The sequence below is a fragment of the Maniola jurtina genome, chromosome 12 (assembly GCF_905333055.1).
Source record: "Maniola jurtina chromosome 12, ilManJurt1.1, whole genome shotgun sequence".
NCBI lineage: Eukaryota > Metazoa > Arthropoda > Insecta > Lepidoptera > Nymphalidae > Maniola > Maniola jurtina.
This window is the reverse complement of record NC_060040.1, coordinates 169,323-186,572: the sequence shown is the minus strand read 5'-3', so window position 1 is coordinate 186,572 and position 17,250 is coordinate 169,323. Positions and strand designations below refer to the sequence as shown.

Below are 17,250 nucleotides of genomic sequence, written 5' to 3'. Positions count from 1 at the left end.
TTCCCCAGTCCAATTAGGTAGCTCGGTTGATGCAACGCGGCCTTCAGGCCTCACCGACACGATACCGAAATGTACCGTTCACTACACCACTATTCTTACAAGCTTATTATTATTAACTAGTTGACCCGCCCCAGCTACGCTCGAGTGGAATTTCTAAAAACAGAAATCTGAGTTAGAAAACTTATTATGAAAAATCCTGTTATAATATTATGTCAGTTTTCCTTGTACGGATTAAATAGAAAAACGAAAAAGTTAAAGTTTAAAAAAAATATTATGTAATCATCATAATAATTATTATTATTGCAAAAAGCAAAACTGTATTGATGTAAAATAAATTATAATTGTCCAGTAACAAATAGTACCTAAGATCGAAATTACCATCAAACAGAAGCGCGATTTTTTAGTTGAAAGGGTAGGGTGCAATTTCTAAAAAAAATCTACGGCAAAGAGAAAACCTGAAATAGGCCTTAAAACTGATCGCTACTAACAATTTCCTGGGACGTAAAGTTGGGATGTTCAATACACCAATGCAGCGGTCAAAGTAAGTGAAAAAGCTTGGCTAACCGTTGCAACTCGACAATACTGTTTGTAACACTAGTTGCAGGCCGAAGGCTTTCAAGTGGGCGCGGCTGCTGAAACCGCCCGCGCCGCAACACTCACTCAGTACTCAGTTACATCACTGATCCGCGCGCGTGCGCACTCGCCGCTTGAACCTGGCTCAGGTTATACTTATCCACTTGTTATGAGTTCAATAGTGTCTTGATAAAATGGTTTTTGGTATGTTTGAATTTATATTTTTTAATTAATTAATAACTTCGAATTTATTATTTTTTACTTTTACCTCGATTTTAAAGTTTATTTTTAACCCCCGACCCAAAAAGAGGGGTGTTATAAGTTTGACGTGTTTATCTGTGTATCTGTCTTTTGCATCGTAGCTCCTAAACTAATGAACCGATTTTAATTTCGTTTTTTTGTTTGAAAGGTAGCTTGAGCGAGAGTGTTCTGAGCTATAATCCAAAAAAATCTGTTCAGCCGTTTGAAAGTTATTAGCTCTTTTCTAGTTACTGTAACATTCACTTGTCGGGGGTGTTATAAACTTTTAATTTACACTTGTATGTGCAATTTTTCAAGTAATAATAGGTACTTAATTTTATAGTCGTAACTAACGATCTATTTGAAGTAGCAGCTACATAGTTTTTTTCCTAAATATCTTGAATATTAAATAGGTCAATATAAATAGATAAGCGGTTATAGCTTGGTGACGTCGGCGTGCTAGTCGGGGGTTCTGGGGTTCGACCCCGGACACCAGTCCCTAAGTTTTCGGAGTTATGTGCGTTTTAAGCAATTAAACACCGCCTGTTTTAACCGTGAATGAAAGCATCGTGAGAGAAGCTGCATGCCTGAGAGTCCTTCATAATACTCTCCAGCGCGTGGCCAGCGGCGGCGGCGGCGGCGGCGGCGGCGGCGGCGGTGTTGGACTGAGTGTTGGCAAACCCTTCTCATTCTGAAAGGAAACTCGTGCTTTGTTATTTCCATTTTGAAAAGCGTCTTCATAATAATAGAAAAAGACAAGCCATTTTAAAGATTAAAATTTGAAAAAATATTACTTAAATACAGTAAACATATTTCGCTATAAATACCTGCTTTTGAATTCAGAGATTTATTTTATTTTATGATAACTTCCGATCATAAAATATTTTTCCTTAAGCCAACTTAAAACACATCTTTCAATTCAATGGTTAAAGGAAACTGCCTTGACCTTCTTTTTGAAAAAAAAAATTATAAACAAAATCCAACCTCGACCCATAAAACCAAAGATGGGTTTTGTTTTGACAACGACAATCATATTCGTCATCAAGGCTTCTCAATACCTACTTATTAGTAAGCTAGTACTTGTACCTAGTTACTTGTTGAGAATCCGCCCGCCCACGGCTTATTTTAATTTTCCGCGTAAACTTCTAATGGTCATATTACAATGACTCGTATACAAGGCCTTGTTATTTCGTTAGAGATGCTAGAGCTGACTTGGACATCACAAGTTCGTATGAAACGCGTAAGCTTACCTACTTATTTTACTATGAAAATGCTTACAATACTTAGTAAAAAGTAAAAAATTTAAAGAATGGCTTTCGAAAAGTGCAAATCACTCGATAAAGGTGTCGGTACAGATTTTTGAAGTGGAAAAACTTGTAAGTATAGGCGCGTTGGGCGATTTTCGAGGTCAGTAAAAATTTATAGGTCGCATCACCGACACGCTAATATTAATTGTGCTCGAAATGCCGATAGATTTAAAAACTAGACTAATACTAATTGTTTAATTAAAAAATTATAATTTTTGATACTACTTTAGTTAGAAAATTTAAAAAATCACTGTTATTTTATAATTTTCACAAATATCGACAGTTTCCACTGCTTACCAATTCTTTTTCACAACTTTATAAGATTTGCTCTGAAAATAATAAAAATGATTACTTATCAATGAGAAGTAGGCGCAACAGAATTCAATGAGTACATAGATCCCCCATCGAGATAGATCCCTGTTTTCGACTAACCTTGTAGTTATAAGTAACTCTTTTTATTGAAGCCATTGAAGAACAATCTACTGGTCCCAAACCTTGGTACCTATTTCATTAAAAAATAAAAGCAGAATGTTAATTACCAGTTATCAGCACATTATAGTATGTCACAAGGGCGCCATTTCTTCGCGTGAGACATTTTGAAACACTTTGGCCTTCGACTAGGTGTACCAGTACTCAACATCGTAAACACTGGCATAATGGCCCTTTGCTATGCAACTACATGTACTCGTGTGTGGACGTCCGTGGCCTACCAAATATTTTGTGTAATTTCTCTTGATTCATCGACATTTACTTTAGTTTTAAAGTAACCTATGTACGCGACAGGCGACATGGCAATTGGGGCGTCTCTCCCGCGTCATGCCCCGTGTCGTCACGTCCGTCGTGAATAGTTACACTTGCAGAAGTGGCGCCATAAGTTCTACTACTCCTTCGGCCGGCTCACTACAGAGCACGGGACTTCTCTCAGAGTGAGAAGCGATTTGGCCAATTTACCACGCTAGCCAAATGCGGATTGGCAGACTTCAGACACCTATGAGAACATTTGGAGAACTCTTAGGCATGCAGGTTTCCTCACGATGTTTTCTTCCGTTAAAGCGACTAATATTTAATTACTTACTTAAAACGCACATAACCCCTAAAGTTAGAGGTGCGTGCCCGGGGTCAAACCCCCGACCTCCGATTAGGTGGCGGACGTCCTAACCACTAGGCCATCACGGCCTATTTCACAAATTTACCTTTCAGCAATTTCAATGCTCTCATTGAAACAGAAGAAATAATAGAAATAAAGCAAGTAACTTAGATATTTCTTGAATAGTAAATCTGGAAAAGTAACGGAAGCATTAGTCATCCACAATACAATGCGATGGTGGTGCATGTCTTGAAGTCACAAGTATAACAACTAGGTACAACTAATTACTGGATAATGTTTGTTATTACTGAGACAATGCTCTGATGTCATGCGTTGCACAACTGTAGGGAATCATATTATTATTATCACAGGTTTTGTCGCTTCACACCTACTATTTCTACTACGAGAAAGAATTCCATGGTACCTACTTACCCAAGTCCTGTATTTGTAAGTAGGTATATCTATACGATAGATATACGATACGATAGGTATACCTAATCGAATGGTAAGTAGTAGAATTCCATGAAAATTTCGAAAAAACCGGCCTTATTTTCTTCTCTGCATTACAAAGGTTGCAAAATTTTGCATAGAAGTCCCCTTTTGCACCTGCAAAACTGAAATTTTAGCTTTCTTAGGTTTATGCTGATGGGCGTTGACGAGTCAGTCGATGAGGCACGGCTTTTCTAGCAATCGATTGCGATAACTTGCTTCTCTCAGAATGAGAAAGTTTTGACTACAGTCCTCCACGCTGGCTGGCCAAGTGCGCATTTGTGAACTACACTCACTTAACTGAGAACGTTAAGTTTGGGGCGTGCAGGTTTCCTCGCGATGTTCTCCTTCACCGAAGCAAGTGATATTTAATTACTTATAACATAACGCACATGAAACCTAACTCAGAAAAGTCAGAGCTGCCCGGGATCGAGCCCCGTCCTCCCGAAGCGGAGGCGGACGTCGGTTGCAGACAAACAGCTAATCTATGTCGAAGCCAAGCTAAGCTAACCATAAATAAACTACATATTAGTCGCGTGCACATATAAGTAAACAACTAAGCGAAAGCCAATTTAGTGTTGTGAGTGGACGGGCAAAGGGGTATCAGACGGCGCGGAAGGGAGCTTATAAGCTCGCGTAGCTCCAGAACGGCATACACAAGTAAATTAGCTAAGTTTTTGGTCTGCAGCCAGCGAGGCTACCACGGCTCTAGGTTTGTTATAGCTATGTCCTTGTTCAGGCACATCTCAATGCGCGTTGCTGCTGCTGGTGCTGCAGTGCAGCAGCGGGGAGCGGTGGCGCTGGCCGGACGACGCGGAAGGCGCGGCGAGCGTGAGGATCGACGCCAAGGTGGCCTTCGTGGACGGAGACCAGGGCGGCAGCAGAAGGTTAGGAAGATATCGTCTTAAACCTCTTAAAAACTTGATTTTATGGACATCAAGATTTTTTCATAACTACTGTAAATCTTCTAGCTTCTTCTTCTTCGTAACACTCTTGGCAGAGCGGTCGTGGACATCAAAAAGAAACGTGTCAGAGGGCAGATGTTATATTGTGCCTCACGAGCGTTCGCCACTTCTCCTTGCTGGCCGACAGCCTGCTACATCTTCTAGCTACATAATAATTAATCGTGTAACTCCATAATATAAAAAAACTTGTCCTAATCCTAACTGATCCTGAATCTATCGACGCACAGCCTAAAGCACTGGGGCTAGAAACTTGAAAGACAGTAATATGTAAGTCATTTTTGGTGTAAGCATCCACTATGAAAGAATTTTTGAACAATTCAATCCCGGGAGTTATATGTATAGGGGATGAAAGTCTGTCAGTACAATATGAAAACTGGTGTTTGCGCCCCTGACGTGTTTCAGGATTTTTTTCATTATTTCGACCCTATCACCGTTTTTCAAAAATTCCTCTCGAGCGAAGTCGGGGTTTTTTTTTTTTTTTTGTTGACGCTGGGGAATGCATTTACGCATCCCCCCCGGAGGGAGGGTATGTGGGACTCGCCGGCCGAGAGGCGACCGGAATACCCACTAAACCCCAGCGGCGCTACTGCGCGTCGCCTGGCGACTGGGTCACGGGAACGGCCGAAGCAAACAACCGCGACCCAGCCAGCGACGTCTGCCAAGGCAGACCCTCCACCGGGGACCTACTCGGTCCCCATCGACGCACCTACGGGACGCACCAACGAAGTGCGTCCCCCGACCTTGGGACGCGCACGTCGCCCGCGTCCCATCCTCCGCTTCATCCACTGTGCCCTCTGCTAGTCAGAGGGACACGCGGAGAAACCTCCCCCCCTGCCAGGTCATTAGCCATAGCCAACAATATCTCCGAAGAGAAATTATTAGCCATGTTACCGGGGCGCACCGGCCCGAACACTGCTCTTCCCCTCGGACGCATCCAAAAGGGACCAGCAGCATCCAGGCACACTGGGAGGTTACCTGGCTGGGGTTAGCTAGTAATTAATTGTGACCAATTTATAGGTAGGTATAGTAGGTACTCCTTAAAATATTAATATTCATGATTAATTTATTTTTAATATTCTAGTTTTGACCTCTTTAAGGTTTTTGTTCGCTTAAATATTTATAATTGTTGTGAGGTTATATCAATTAAACACATGAATGAACCGAGCTAGCTAGTAATTTAGCACATTAGACGCAACACACACTTGCAGAAGGAAACGGAGTCAAGGCACAGTGTCTTTTTGATTACAACTCGAATTAAGCTTTATTGATAAGAAAGCTACGGAATGAATTGCTCCTAAAAAATCTGACCAACATCATCACGCTTCACGACCAATCCATCGCCGGTTCATTACTGAGCACTAGTTTCTTTTCAGAATAAAAAGTGTTAAAGGTGACACATAAAATAGTTCATGCAAATACGTCATCTCTCGCTGAAAGACTTTCATAGTTCCGCAATTACACTTCACATCACACTAATATTATAAAGGCGAAAGTTTGTGTGTGGGTGTGTGTGTATGTTTGTCACTCCTTCACGCAATAACTACTAGACGGATTTGGTTGAAATTTGGAATGGAGATAGATAATATCCTGGATTAGCACATAGGCAACTTTTTATCCCGAAAAATCAAAGAGTTCCCAAAGGATTTCGAAGAACCTAAATCCACGCGGGCGAAGTCGTGGGCATCGACTAGTATTTGATATATTGTATTACTTTATTCACAAAACCAGGTTATACCCGCGACTTCGTCCGCGTGAACTACACAATTTCAAACCCCTATTATATTTACCCTTTTAAATTTTCAAAAATCCTTTCTTATTGGATGTCTACGTCACAATAATATCTGCAATCTGCATTCCAAAAAGCCCTATCCGTTCAGTAGTTTGAGCTGTGCGTTAATAGATCAGGCAATCAGTTTTATTTTATTTTAATTTATTTTATTAATCAGTTTAGTTAGTCAGTTTTTTCTTTTATACATGTATTATAGGAACAAAGCTGAGTTCAAGTTGTCAAAAAAGACCATGTGCCTCCACTCCACCCCGCTCCACTCAGCAGGTATGCATCGAACCTTACAGTCGTCGTCTCACGCAACGTTCCGGGCGGGCAGATTTCGGCGCCTTGACCGAGTGCGGGAGTATCGCATGGTACTTATTGTCTCATTGTTACAATAGATACTGCAATTATCCCACCGCAGCTCTTCGGCCACATCTCGGCGATGGGCTCCAATAACGAGCAGCAATGAGCCTCTTGCAGCATCCGCTGATTATGCTTTGTTCTCAAGGTAGTCTCACCCGCCGTAACAATTATATTTTAGGTCTAGATTGCAGACCTATTGCAAGATCCCAGGTAAATGCTAAAATTATTACAATCTTCTATATCTATACTAATAAATAAAATTGGAGTGTCTGTCTGTAATTTCGAAATAACTACCTCATATTAAGGTCATATGGTTATTTGAACGATACCAACACTGAATCACACGTTTTTAAAATTTTTGTCTGTCTGTCTGTCTGTCTGTCTGTCTGTCTGTCTGTCTGTTTGAAAAGGCTAATCTTCGGAACGGCTGGACCGATTTTGACGGGGTTTTCACAGACAAGTAGAGAATTGGCCAGGGAGTAACATAGGCTACTTTTTTTAACCGACTTTCAAAAAGGGAGTTGTGTTTTTCTACCTATGTACACCGAAATCTCCGAGATTTCTGAACCGATTTGCGTCATTTCTTTTTTAATCGATAGAGGAACTTCGCGACATTGTTTCATAAAAAATTTGGAGTCCAACTCCTCAATCCTGATGCTGCAGGGGATCTGACAAATCCACGCGGGCGAAGCTGCGGGCATCAGCTAGTAAACGAATATAATATCAACCAATAGACGTCCACTGCTAGAAATAGGTCTCTTATAGGGATTTCCACACGCCCCGGTATTGCGCTGCCGCCATCCAGCGGCTCCCCTGCGCCTTCCGGAGCAAGTTCGCCATTCTAGCACCATGGAACCCCGAGTTTATCGGTTTTTCGAACTATTTGCGCTGCCCATTCCTCTTCAGCTTCGCACCCCGTATGTCGTCACACTGAAACTCCTCCTCATTTTAGATTTGATCACATGGAGACACCCCAAACCACTGAATCCTATCCTAATATGATTCTCATATCCTTGAGCAGGTCACAACAGTGCGCGAGCGCAATTAAGGGCGCGCTTACATTTTAACCAAAAGATGCAAGTTTTCGAGCTCCAAATTAACCATCATAGGAAAGACTTCCACATAATTGAATATATTATGTTTAAAATAAATCAATCAAAACATGTATTCAATAATGTGAAAGTTTTTCCTAAAATGGTAAATTTAGCGGTTGAAATCATAATTTTTTTGATTTTTGTGAGAGCGCGGCCATAAGCTAGTGTAAATAGCATTATAAACACGTGCTGTAAAAGTATAATGTTTACATAACACGTTGTACACTGCTTCACCGGTCGTCTACACTCCACGGACCGATTGCTAACCGCTTTACTCTTTGTAATCGATTGCTAATTTATTAGCTCAATCGATAATTGCATTTCCGCGTTCTATTATTATTGCAGCTTCTATAACTCCAGTAGCTCCAATACATTCGCCATTCAGTTAGCGAAATTCATTCGCTTACTGAATTTATCGAGAATACAAAATTGTTGCAATTTGGTAATTTGTAATATCTAAATTGTCTGTGGTCTTATCTGGTGAGAGGCTACGGCCGTGGTTAGTTACCAGCACCGACAAAACCGCGCCACCAAGTGACTTAGCGTTCCGGTGTGATGCCATGTCAAAACCGTAAGAGGTAACTGCCAAACAGCTTCCAAGTTAGCCCGCTTTCACCTTAAACTGCATAATCACTTACCACCAAATGAAATCACAGCAAGGGCTAAGTGATAATGTAATGGAATGTAGAACAAGAGTATTTGTGGCGTGTGGCAGGGCGAAACTACCCATTTTTTAGAACTCCTCATTCGACGTGCGGTGGAACTTGTATGACTCGTGGGTGAAGTCGCGGGCACAAGCTACCTACTACAAAATATAGCAGGGATTTAGGGCGATACAGTCGTAACTCACAGTTTCTTTAATCAAAATATTTTCTAGGCCAATATAGACACGTAATACTGTAGTGATATCTAGGCGGCGGTGCAGTGCGGCTTGCGCAAGTCCGATCGACTGGAACTGTTTCGGAAATCGGAATTCCCTGAATCAATGCTAGTCTACTGTACCGGCCATAGCTGGCAGGTGTATGCGAACTCTGCGTTTGGATTTCAAGGTGACAGCCAAACTGCATTTGTATTGCAGTTACCATGACCGCAATGAAACTGCCAACCGACTCTTCGCTGGGTCTACAGACACCAAAAGTTTATCCAAAAGCCTCTCCAATTTTTCCACTACTCCTTATTCTATGCCTCTTCGGGCTACGTGTCTTTAAATTTACCTAATTCGTCACGCCATCGTTGCCTCGGCCTACCACGTTGATGATTCTGGGATGTTCACAAAGAAGGTTATGCAGCCAAGTCATCTGCAATACGGCACACATTACCTGGTCATCCCATTTAGTGAAAAATCTTGGTTTTTTCTCAGAAACAACCGACAGAACATCCAATCAGACGACATCTTCCAGCAGCCGACAGACACGGAGGGCTTCTACAACCGCCCCCCCGGCGCGGGCCGCTACCCCGTGCGTGTGGAGCCGGGCAGGAGCGACGACAGAGACATCCGGATCAACGGCCGACCCGCGTACGACGATGGCGGATACAAGGGAGTGACGATCAGACGACATCTTCCAGCAGCCGACAGACACGGAGGGCTTCTACAACCGCCCCCCCGGCGCGGGCCGCTACCCCGTGCGTGTGGAGCCGGGCAGGAGCGACGACAGAGACATCCGGATCAACGGCCGACCCGCGTACGACGATGGCGGATACAAGTGAGTGACGATCAGACGACATCTTCCAGCAGCCGACAGACACGGAGGGCTTCTACAACCGCCCCCCCGGCGCGGGCCGCTACCCCGTGCGTGTGGAGCCGGGCAGGAGCGACGACAGAGACATCCGGATCAACGGCCGACCCGCGTACGACGATGGCGGATACAAGTGAGTGACGATCAGACGACATCTTCCAGCAGCCGACAGACACGGAGGGCTTCTACAACCGCCCCCCCGGCGCGGGCCGCTACCCCGTGCGTGTGGAGCCGGGCAGGAGCGACGACAGAGACATCCGGATCAACGGCCGACCCGCGTACGACGATGACGGATACAAGTAAGTGACGATCAGACGACATCTTCCAGCAGCCGACAGACACGGAGGGCTTCTACAACCGCCCCCCCGGCGCGGGCCGCTACCCCGTGCGTGTGGAGCCGGGCAGGAGCGACGACAGAGACATCCGGATCAACGGCCGACCCGCGTACGACGATGGCGGATACAAGTGAGTGACGATCAGACGACATCTTCCAGCAGCCGACAGACACGGAGGGCTTCTACAACCGCCCCCCCGGCGCAGGCCGCTACCCCGTGCGTGTGGAGCCGGGCAGGAGCGACGACAGAGACATCCGGATCAACGGCCGACCCGCGTACGACGATGACGGATACAAGTAAGTGACGATCAGACGACATCTTCCAGCAGCCGACAGACACGGAGGGCTTCTACAACCGCCCCCCCGGCGCGGGCCGCTACCCCGTGCGTGTGGAGCCGGGCAGGAGCGACGACAGAGACATCCGGATCAACGGCCGACCCGCGTACGACGATGGCGGATACAAGTGAGTGACGATCAGACGACATCTTCCAGCAGCCGACAGACACGGAGGGCTTCTACAACCGCCCCCCCGGCGCGGGCCGCTACCCCGTGCGTGTGGAGCCGGGCAGGAGCGACGACAGAGACATCCGGATCAACGGCCGACCCGCGTACGACGATGACGGATACAAGTAAGTGACGATCAGACGACATCTTCCAGCAGCCGACAGACACGGAGGGCTTCTACAACCGCCCCCCCGGCGCGGGCCGCTACCCCGTGCGTGTGGAGCCGGGCAGGAGCGACGACAGAGACATCCGGATCAACGGCCGACCCGCGTACGACGATGGCGGATACAAGTGAGTGACGATCAGACGACATCTTCCAGCAGCCGACAGACACGGAGGGCTTCTACAACCGCCCCCCCGGCGCAGGCCGCTACCCCGTGCGTGTGGAGCCGGGCAGGAGCGACGACAGAGACATCCGGATCAACGGCCGACCCGCGTACGACGATGACGGATACAAGTAAGTGACGATCAGACGACATCTTCCAGCAGCCGACAGACACGGAGGGCTTCTACAACCGCCCCCCCGGCGCGGGCCGCTACCCCGTGCGTGTGGAGCCGGGCAGGAGCGACGACAGAGACATCCGGATCAACGGCCGACCCGCGTACGACGATGGCGGATACAAGTGAGTGACGATCAGACGACATCTTCCAGCAGCCGACAGACACGGAGGGCTTCTACAACCGCCCCCCCGGCGCGGGCCGCTACCCCGTGCGTGTGGAGCCGGGCAGGAGCGACGACAGAGACATCCGGATCAACGGCCGACCCGCGTACGACGATGGCGGATACAAGTGAGTGACGATCAGACGACATCTTCCAGCAGCCGACAGACACGGAGGGCTTCTACAACCGCCCCCCCGGCGCGGGCCGCTACCCCGTGCGTGTGGAGCCGGGCAGGAGCGACGACAGAGACATCCGGATCAACGGCCGACCCGCGTACGACGATGGCGGATACAAGTGAGTGACGATCAGACGACATCTTCCAGCAGCCGACAGACACGGAGGGCTTCTACAACCGCCCCCCCGGCGCGGGCCGCTACCCCGTGCGTGTGGAGCCGGGCAGGAGCGACGACAGAGACATCCGGATCAACGGCCGACCCGCGTACGACGATGGCGGATACAAGTGAGTGACGATCAGACGACATCTTCCAGCAGCCGACAGACACGGAGGGCTTCTACAACCGCCCCCCCGGCGCGGGCCGCTACCCCGTGCGTGTGGAGCCGGGCAGGAGCGACGACAGAGACATCCGGATCAACGGCCGACCCGCGTACGACGATGGCGGATAGAAGTGAGTGACGATCAGACGACATCTTCCAGCAGCCGACAGACACGGAGGGCTTCTACAACCGCCCCCCCGGCGCGGGCCGCTACCCCGTGCGTGTGGAGCCGGGCAGGAGCGACGACAGAGACATCCGGATCAACGGCCGACCCGCGCACGACGATGGCGGATACAAGTGAGTGACGATCAGACGACATCTTCCAGCAGCCGACAGACACGGAGGGCTTCTACAACCGCCCCCCCGGCGCGGGCCGCTACCCCGTGCGTGTGGAGCCGGGCAGGAGCGACGACAGAGACATCCGGATCAACGGCCGACCCGCGTACGACGATGGCGGATACAAGTGAGTGACGATCAGACGACATCTTCCAGCAGCCGACAGACACGGAGGGCTTCTACAACCGCCCCCCCGGCGCGGGCCGCTACCCCGTGCGTGTGGAGCCGGGCAGGAGCGACGACAGAGACATCCGGATCAACGGCCGACCCGCGTACGACGATGGCGGATACAAGTGAGTGACGATCAGACGACATCTTCCAGCAGCCGACAGACACGGAGGGCTTCTACAACCGCCCCCCCGGCGCGGGCCGCTACCCCGTGCGTGTGGAGCCGGGCAGGAGCGACGACAGAGACATCCGGATCAACGGCCGACCCGCGTACGACGATGGCGGATACAAGTGAGTGACGATCAGACGACATCTTCCAGCAGCCGACAGACACGGAGGGCTTCTACAACCGCCCCCCCGGCGCGGGCCGCTACCCCGTGCGTGTGGAGCCGGGCAGGAGCGACGACAGAGACATCCGGATCAACGGCCGACCCGCGTACGACGATGGCGGATACAAGTGAGTGACGATCAGACGACATCTTCCAGCAGCCGACAGACACGGAGGGCTTCTACAACCGCCCCCCCGGCGCGGGCCGCTACCCCGTGCGTGTGGAGCCGGGCAGGAGCGACGACAGAGACATCCGGATCAACGGCCGACCCGCGTACGACGATGGCGGATACAAGTGAGTGACGATCAGACGACATCTTCCAGCAGCCGACAGACACGGAGGGCTTCTACAACCGCCCCCCCGGCGCGGGCCGCTACCCCGTGCGTGTGGAGCCGGGCAGGAGCGACGACAGAGACATCCGGATCAACGGCCGACCCGCGTACGACGATGGCGGATACAAGTGAGTGACGATCAGACGACATCTTCCAGCAGCCGACAGACACGGAGGGCTTCTACAACCGCCCCCCCGGCGCGGGCCGCTACCCCGTGCGTGTGGAGCCGGGCAGGAGCGACGACAGAGACATCCGGATCAACGGCCGACCCGCGTACGACGATGGCGGATACAAGTGAGTGACGATCAGACGACATCTTCCAGCAGCCGACAGACACGGAGGGCTTCTACAACCGCCCCCCCGGCGCGGGCCGCTACCCCGTGCGTGTGGAGCCGGGCAGGAGCGACGACAGAGACATCCGGATCAACGGCCGACCCGCGTACGACGATGGCGGATACAAGTGAGTGACGATCAGACGACATCTTCCAGCAGCCGACAGACACGGAGGGCTTCTACAACCGCCCCCCCGGCGCGGGCCGCTACCCCGTGCGTGTGGAGCCGGGCAGGAGCGACGACAGAGACATCCGGATCAACGGCCGACCCGCGTACGACGATGGCGGATACAAGTGAGTGACGATCAGACGACATCTTCCAGCAGCCGACAGACACGGAGGGCTTCTACAACCGCCCCCCCCGGCGCGGGCCGCTACCCCGTGCGTGTGGAGCCGGGCAGGAGCGACGACAGAGACATCCGGATCAACGGCCGACCCGCGTACGACGATGGCGGATACAAGTGAGTGACGATCAGACGACATCTTCCAGCAGCCGACAGACACGGAGGGCTTCTACAACCGCCCCCTCCCCCGGCGCTATCCCGAAATCCGTTCCATCCAGCAGATTCAAAACGTCGTCCTATGCGGCCATAAAGAGCTTCGGGGAGATTATGTCTCCCTGTCGCACTCCCCACTGCAACTGAATTGGCCTCGTAGTCTAGTTCTGTATACGAACTGACACGATAGCGTTTCCTACAAGCACTTCAACACTTGAATATAGAGGTAGTCGATCCTATCTCTTTAGCGATCTTACATTAGCATTTAGCATATCCGCTGCTCATATTTTTTAACAAAATTAATAAATCATTAAGCGGGAAGTGGCTGGTTGAGGAAGGCGGAGGATCGTGTGTGGTGGCGCGCTCTTAGAAAGGTATATGTCCTGCAGTGAATGCAAACAGGCTAATTGATAATAATAAATAATTAATTAATTGAGTACTGTTTTCATTTCCAGAAACGAGAAATATCAGGACGGTACGTTAGACGCGCTTCAGTACTGCAAGTGTGTCTCTACTCCCGATTGTGAACTACGAACCGACTATAAGGTGAGTTTCATATTAACTTAGAGCTAAATTGGTATTCCTCGAAATTCAATTGAAGTGACTTCTTCGCTGTAACTATGTCTATTATATTCGTAGAATACTATTTTGTAGTACAAACTAGATTTTGTTTGTTGAAATAAAAACTGCTTCAGTACTACCTATCATTGTGATTTAAAACTCGATGAAACGAAAAAGAGATATTAAAAAGAGACAAACACATACTTCTATAGGATTTAGTCTGTAAGAGAATGAGACAAAATATATAATACACTATTTCCTATTATTTCATACACTATTTACCTAAACACACGTATCATTTGTTGAAAACTTGAAGTCTATGCTGTAGTATAATAAGAGATAAGCCCTAAAGTTATCCTACTCGATAAATACTCTATATTCGTCTCATTTTTAACCCCCGACCCAAAAAGAGGGGGGTTTAAAGTTTGACGTGTGTATCTGTGTATCTGTCTGGCACCGCAGCGCCTAAACGAATTTAGTTTTTTTTTTGTTTGTAAGGTGGCTTGATCGAGAGTGGTCTTAGCTATAATTCAAGAAAATCTATTCAGCCGTTTGAAGATTATTAGAGGTTTTTGTGTCGGGGGTTTTTAAATTTTTAATTTGAAGCTATTCGAAGTTGGTTTTCTGAAGGTTTTATTTCGCGTGTTAACTGCACATTTATTATTGTTACCTGATTTCATGGATTATCATCGAAGTATTACTTTACGAACTGAATTTATTGTTGTTGATTTTATATCGGCCTCAATTCCTTTTCAGAATGCGTGTGGAGCAAATCAGTATCTCTGTTGCTACAAAGGCAAACAAAATGGACAGTCAGGTAAAATATTTCACGTTCGTGATGTTTACACGTCTACCTAGTATCTAATGTACCTGACGATGGTCTTGCATTAATCTTCTCTCTTGCATTAGTGTATAGGCAAGCGTAAATCTAAAAATATATTTCTATTTGTATAAAAGAAAACACACACAGGACATGCATAGAAAGTCTATCCAAAAAGTGGCCATATCACTAAAGTGATCTCCTCTACCAGGCATGAGACAACCATATTGTTGTGAGACGGGAAATTGCAACATCTATTTTGTTTTGTTTCCAGAATACTTCAACGAAGTGGATGGCGAGCGTCCCATGCTATTTCCGGGACAATCCAACAAAGCAGGCCCGTTTCCCCCTCCGAACTATGAAAACAATGTTGATTTCGAGTCAGGTCACGGATATGATTCCCAAGGTCAATCTGGTATACTCGTTGGACCCGGAGGTCCGACCGGAATAATCGGACCCCAGAAAAAACCAGTACTAGTTGGACCCGATGGTCCTACTGGAGTAATAGGACCTGATAGACCTGGAGTGGTATTCCCTGAAAGACCTGTTCTTGTAGGTCCTGGAGGTCCCACTGGAGTTATTGGGCCTAATAATGATAGACCTGTTCTTGTGGGCCCCGGTGGTCCAACTGGCATAAGAGGTCCTAATAATGATAGACCTATTTTAGTAGGTCCTGGAGGTCCCACTGGAGTCTTTGGCCCCGCTAATAATGATAGACCTGTTCTTGTAGGTCCAGGCGGTCCTACGGGCATTATCGGGCCAGCAAACTACGACCGTGATGATAATCTACTTGTCAGACCACTCGGATCTCATAACGATGTACGACAAAGTGAATCAGCGCAACGAGGAGTTCTGGTTGGTCCTGGTGGTCCAACGGGAATAATCGGTCCGGCTTTTAACCTACCTTATTTGTTTAGCTCTGCTTTTGGCGGATCTGGATTTAACCGACCCGTACTAGCCGGTCCGGGTGGACCTACAGGTGTAATCGGGCCGAGGCTTGTCGGTCCAGGAGGTCCTACGGGTAGAATAGGTCCGGACTTCAACCGTCAATCGCGGGGTGGTGGAGTTTTAGTAGGTCCGGGGGGACCGACCGGTATCATCGGGCCGGGCAGACCGATCCTCGTGGGTCCCGGAGGCCCGACCGGGAGAATCGGCCCAAGAAGCTTCGGTAAATAAGTTTAGTGCTGTGATGACTAATAAACTAATTTATTAAAGTAATCAGTGTCAGTGTGCTTCTGTTTACACGTCGGAGTGTTACTGTATGTTTGTTTAAGTAAATGTTTTGGTAGATCGAGAGATCCGCGCTCACGATATAAACTGCTTTGATGCCTAGACCACCTGTGTGTGAATGTGTAAATAAATGTGTTATTAGATGTATATAACAATGCTAATGTATTATCTATTGCTTGTAATATACCTACTATGTAAGTTTGAATATATTTGTATCACGAGATGAAGGATCTCATGTATTTAGTACAGATTTTTGAAAAATTGATAAACTTTTTTAAAACAATGTTACCAGTGTTACCAGTAGATAGTATGGTAGTTGGTATAATATAGCTTATTTTCACTACCCCATACTAATTTATTATATTGGGAACTTCTAGACAGTATTACCATCTCTTCAGCAGATAATGTATGATATTATACTTAATTTACATAATCATCACACCTACTGATTACAGGCTGCATGCGTCGCAAACACAATCAAACCAAAACGTCGAATGGAAAGCTATCTACTACGAAGAATAGAACTCAATGTGTTTGTTCTTCTTCTTCTCAAATGTAATTAGGTTCAAGTTAGTCTAAGTTTACCTTACCATTGTAATATTGTATTATTATGTTAATTAAAATCTGAAAATGGTATTGTTTTTCAGTTTATTAACCCCCGACCCAAAGAGAGGGGTGTTATAAGTTTGTCGTGTGTATCTGTGTATCTGTCTGTGGCAATCGTAGCTCCTAAACGAATAAACCGCTTTTAATTTAGTTTTTTTTTTGTTTGAATGGTGGCTTGATCGAGAGTGTTCTTCGCTATAATCGAAGAAAATCGGTTCAGCCGTTTGAAAGCTATCAGCTCTTTTCTAGTTTTCTTATAGAGGTTTTTGTGTCGGGGGGTTTTTAAATTTTGCGTTATACCTAATAGCGTAGATTCATACCACGATTATACCACGTTTTACTGAAATATTTTCATGATATTTGATAAGGACACGATACTTGTAACATGGTCATAGTATTAGCTCAACAGAGTTCAGCATT

The 17,250-nt window shown here is 47.3% G+C and overlaps 2 protein-coding genes across 3 annotated transcripts in view; one reads left to right on the top strand and one right to left on the bottom strand.

The window, feature by feature from the left end:
• Positions 1-17,250, bottom strand: part of LOC123870017 — a 40,025-nt gene that overhangs the window by 19,628 nt on the left and 3,147 nt on the right. The gene's annotated exons all lie outside the window — the stretch shown is intronic.
• Positions 577-16,858, top strand: LOC123870020 (collagen alpha-2(I) chain-like). The gene is made up of 8 exons (XM_045913176.1): positions 577-777; positions 4,436-4,583; positions 9,250-9,346; positions 9,525-9,592; positions 14,069-14,159; positions 14,931-14,991; positions 15,269-16,162; positions 16,680-16,858. The coding sequence occupies exons 1-8, from the start codon at positions 768-770 to the stop codon at positions 16,781-16,783; spliced, it is 1,473 nt and encodes a 490-aa protein (XP_045769132.1). The 5' UTR covers positions 577-767; the 3' UTR covers positions 16,784-16,858.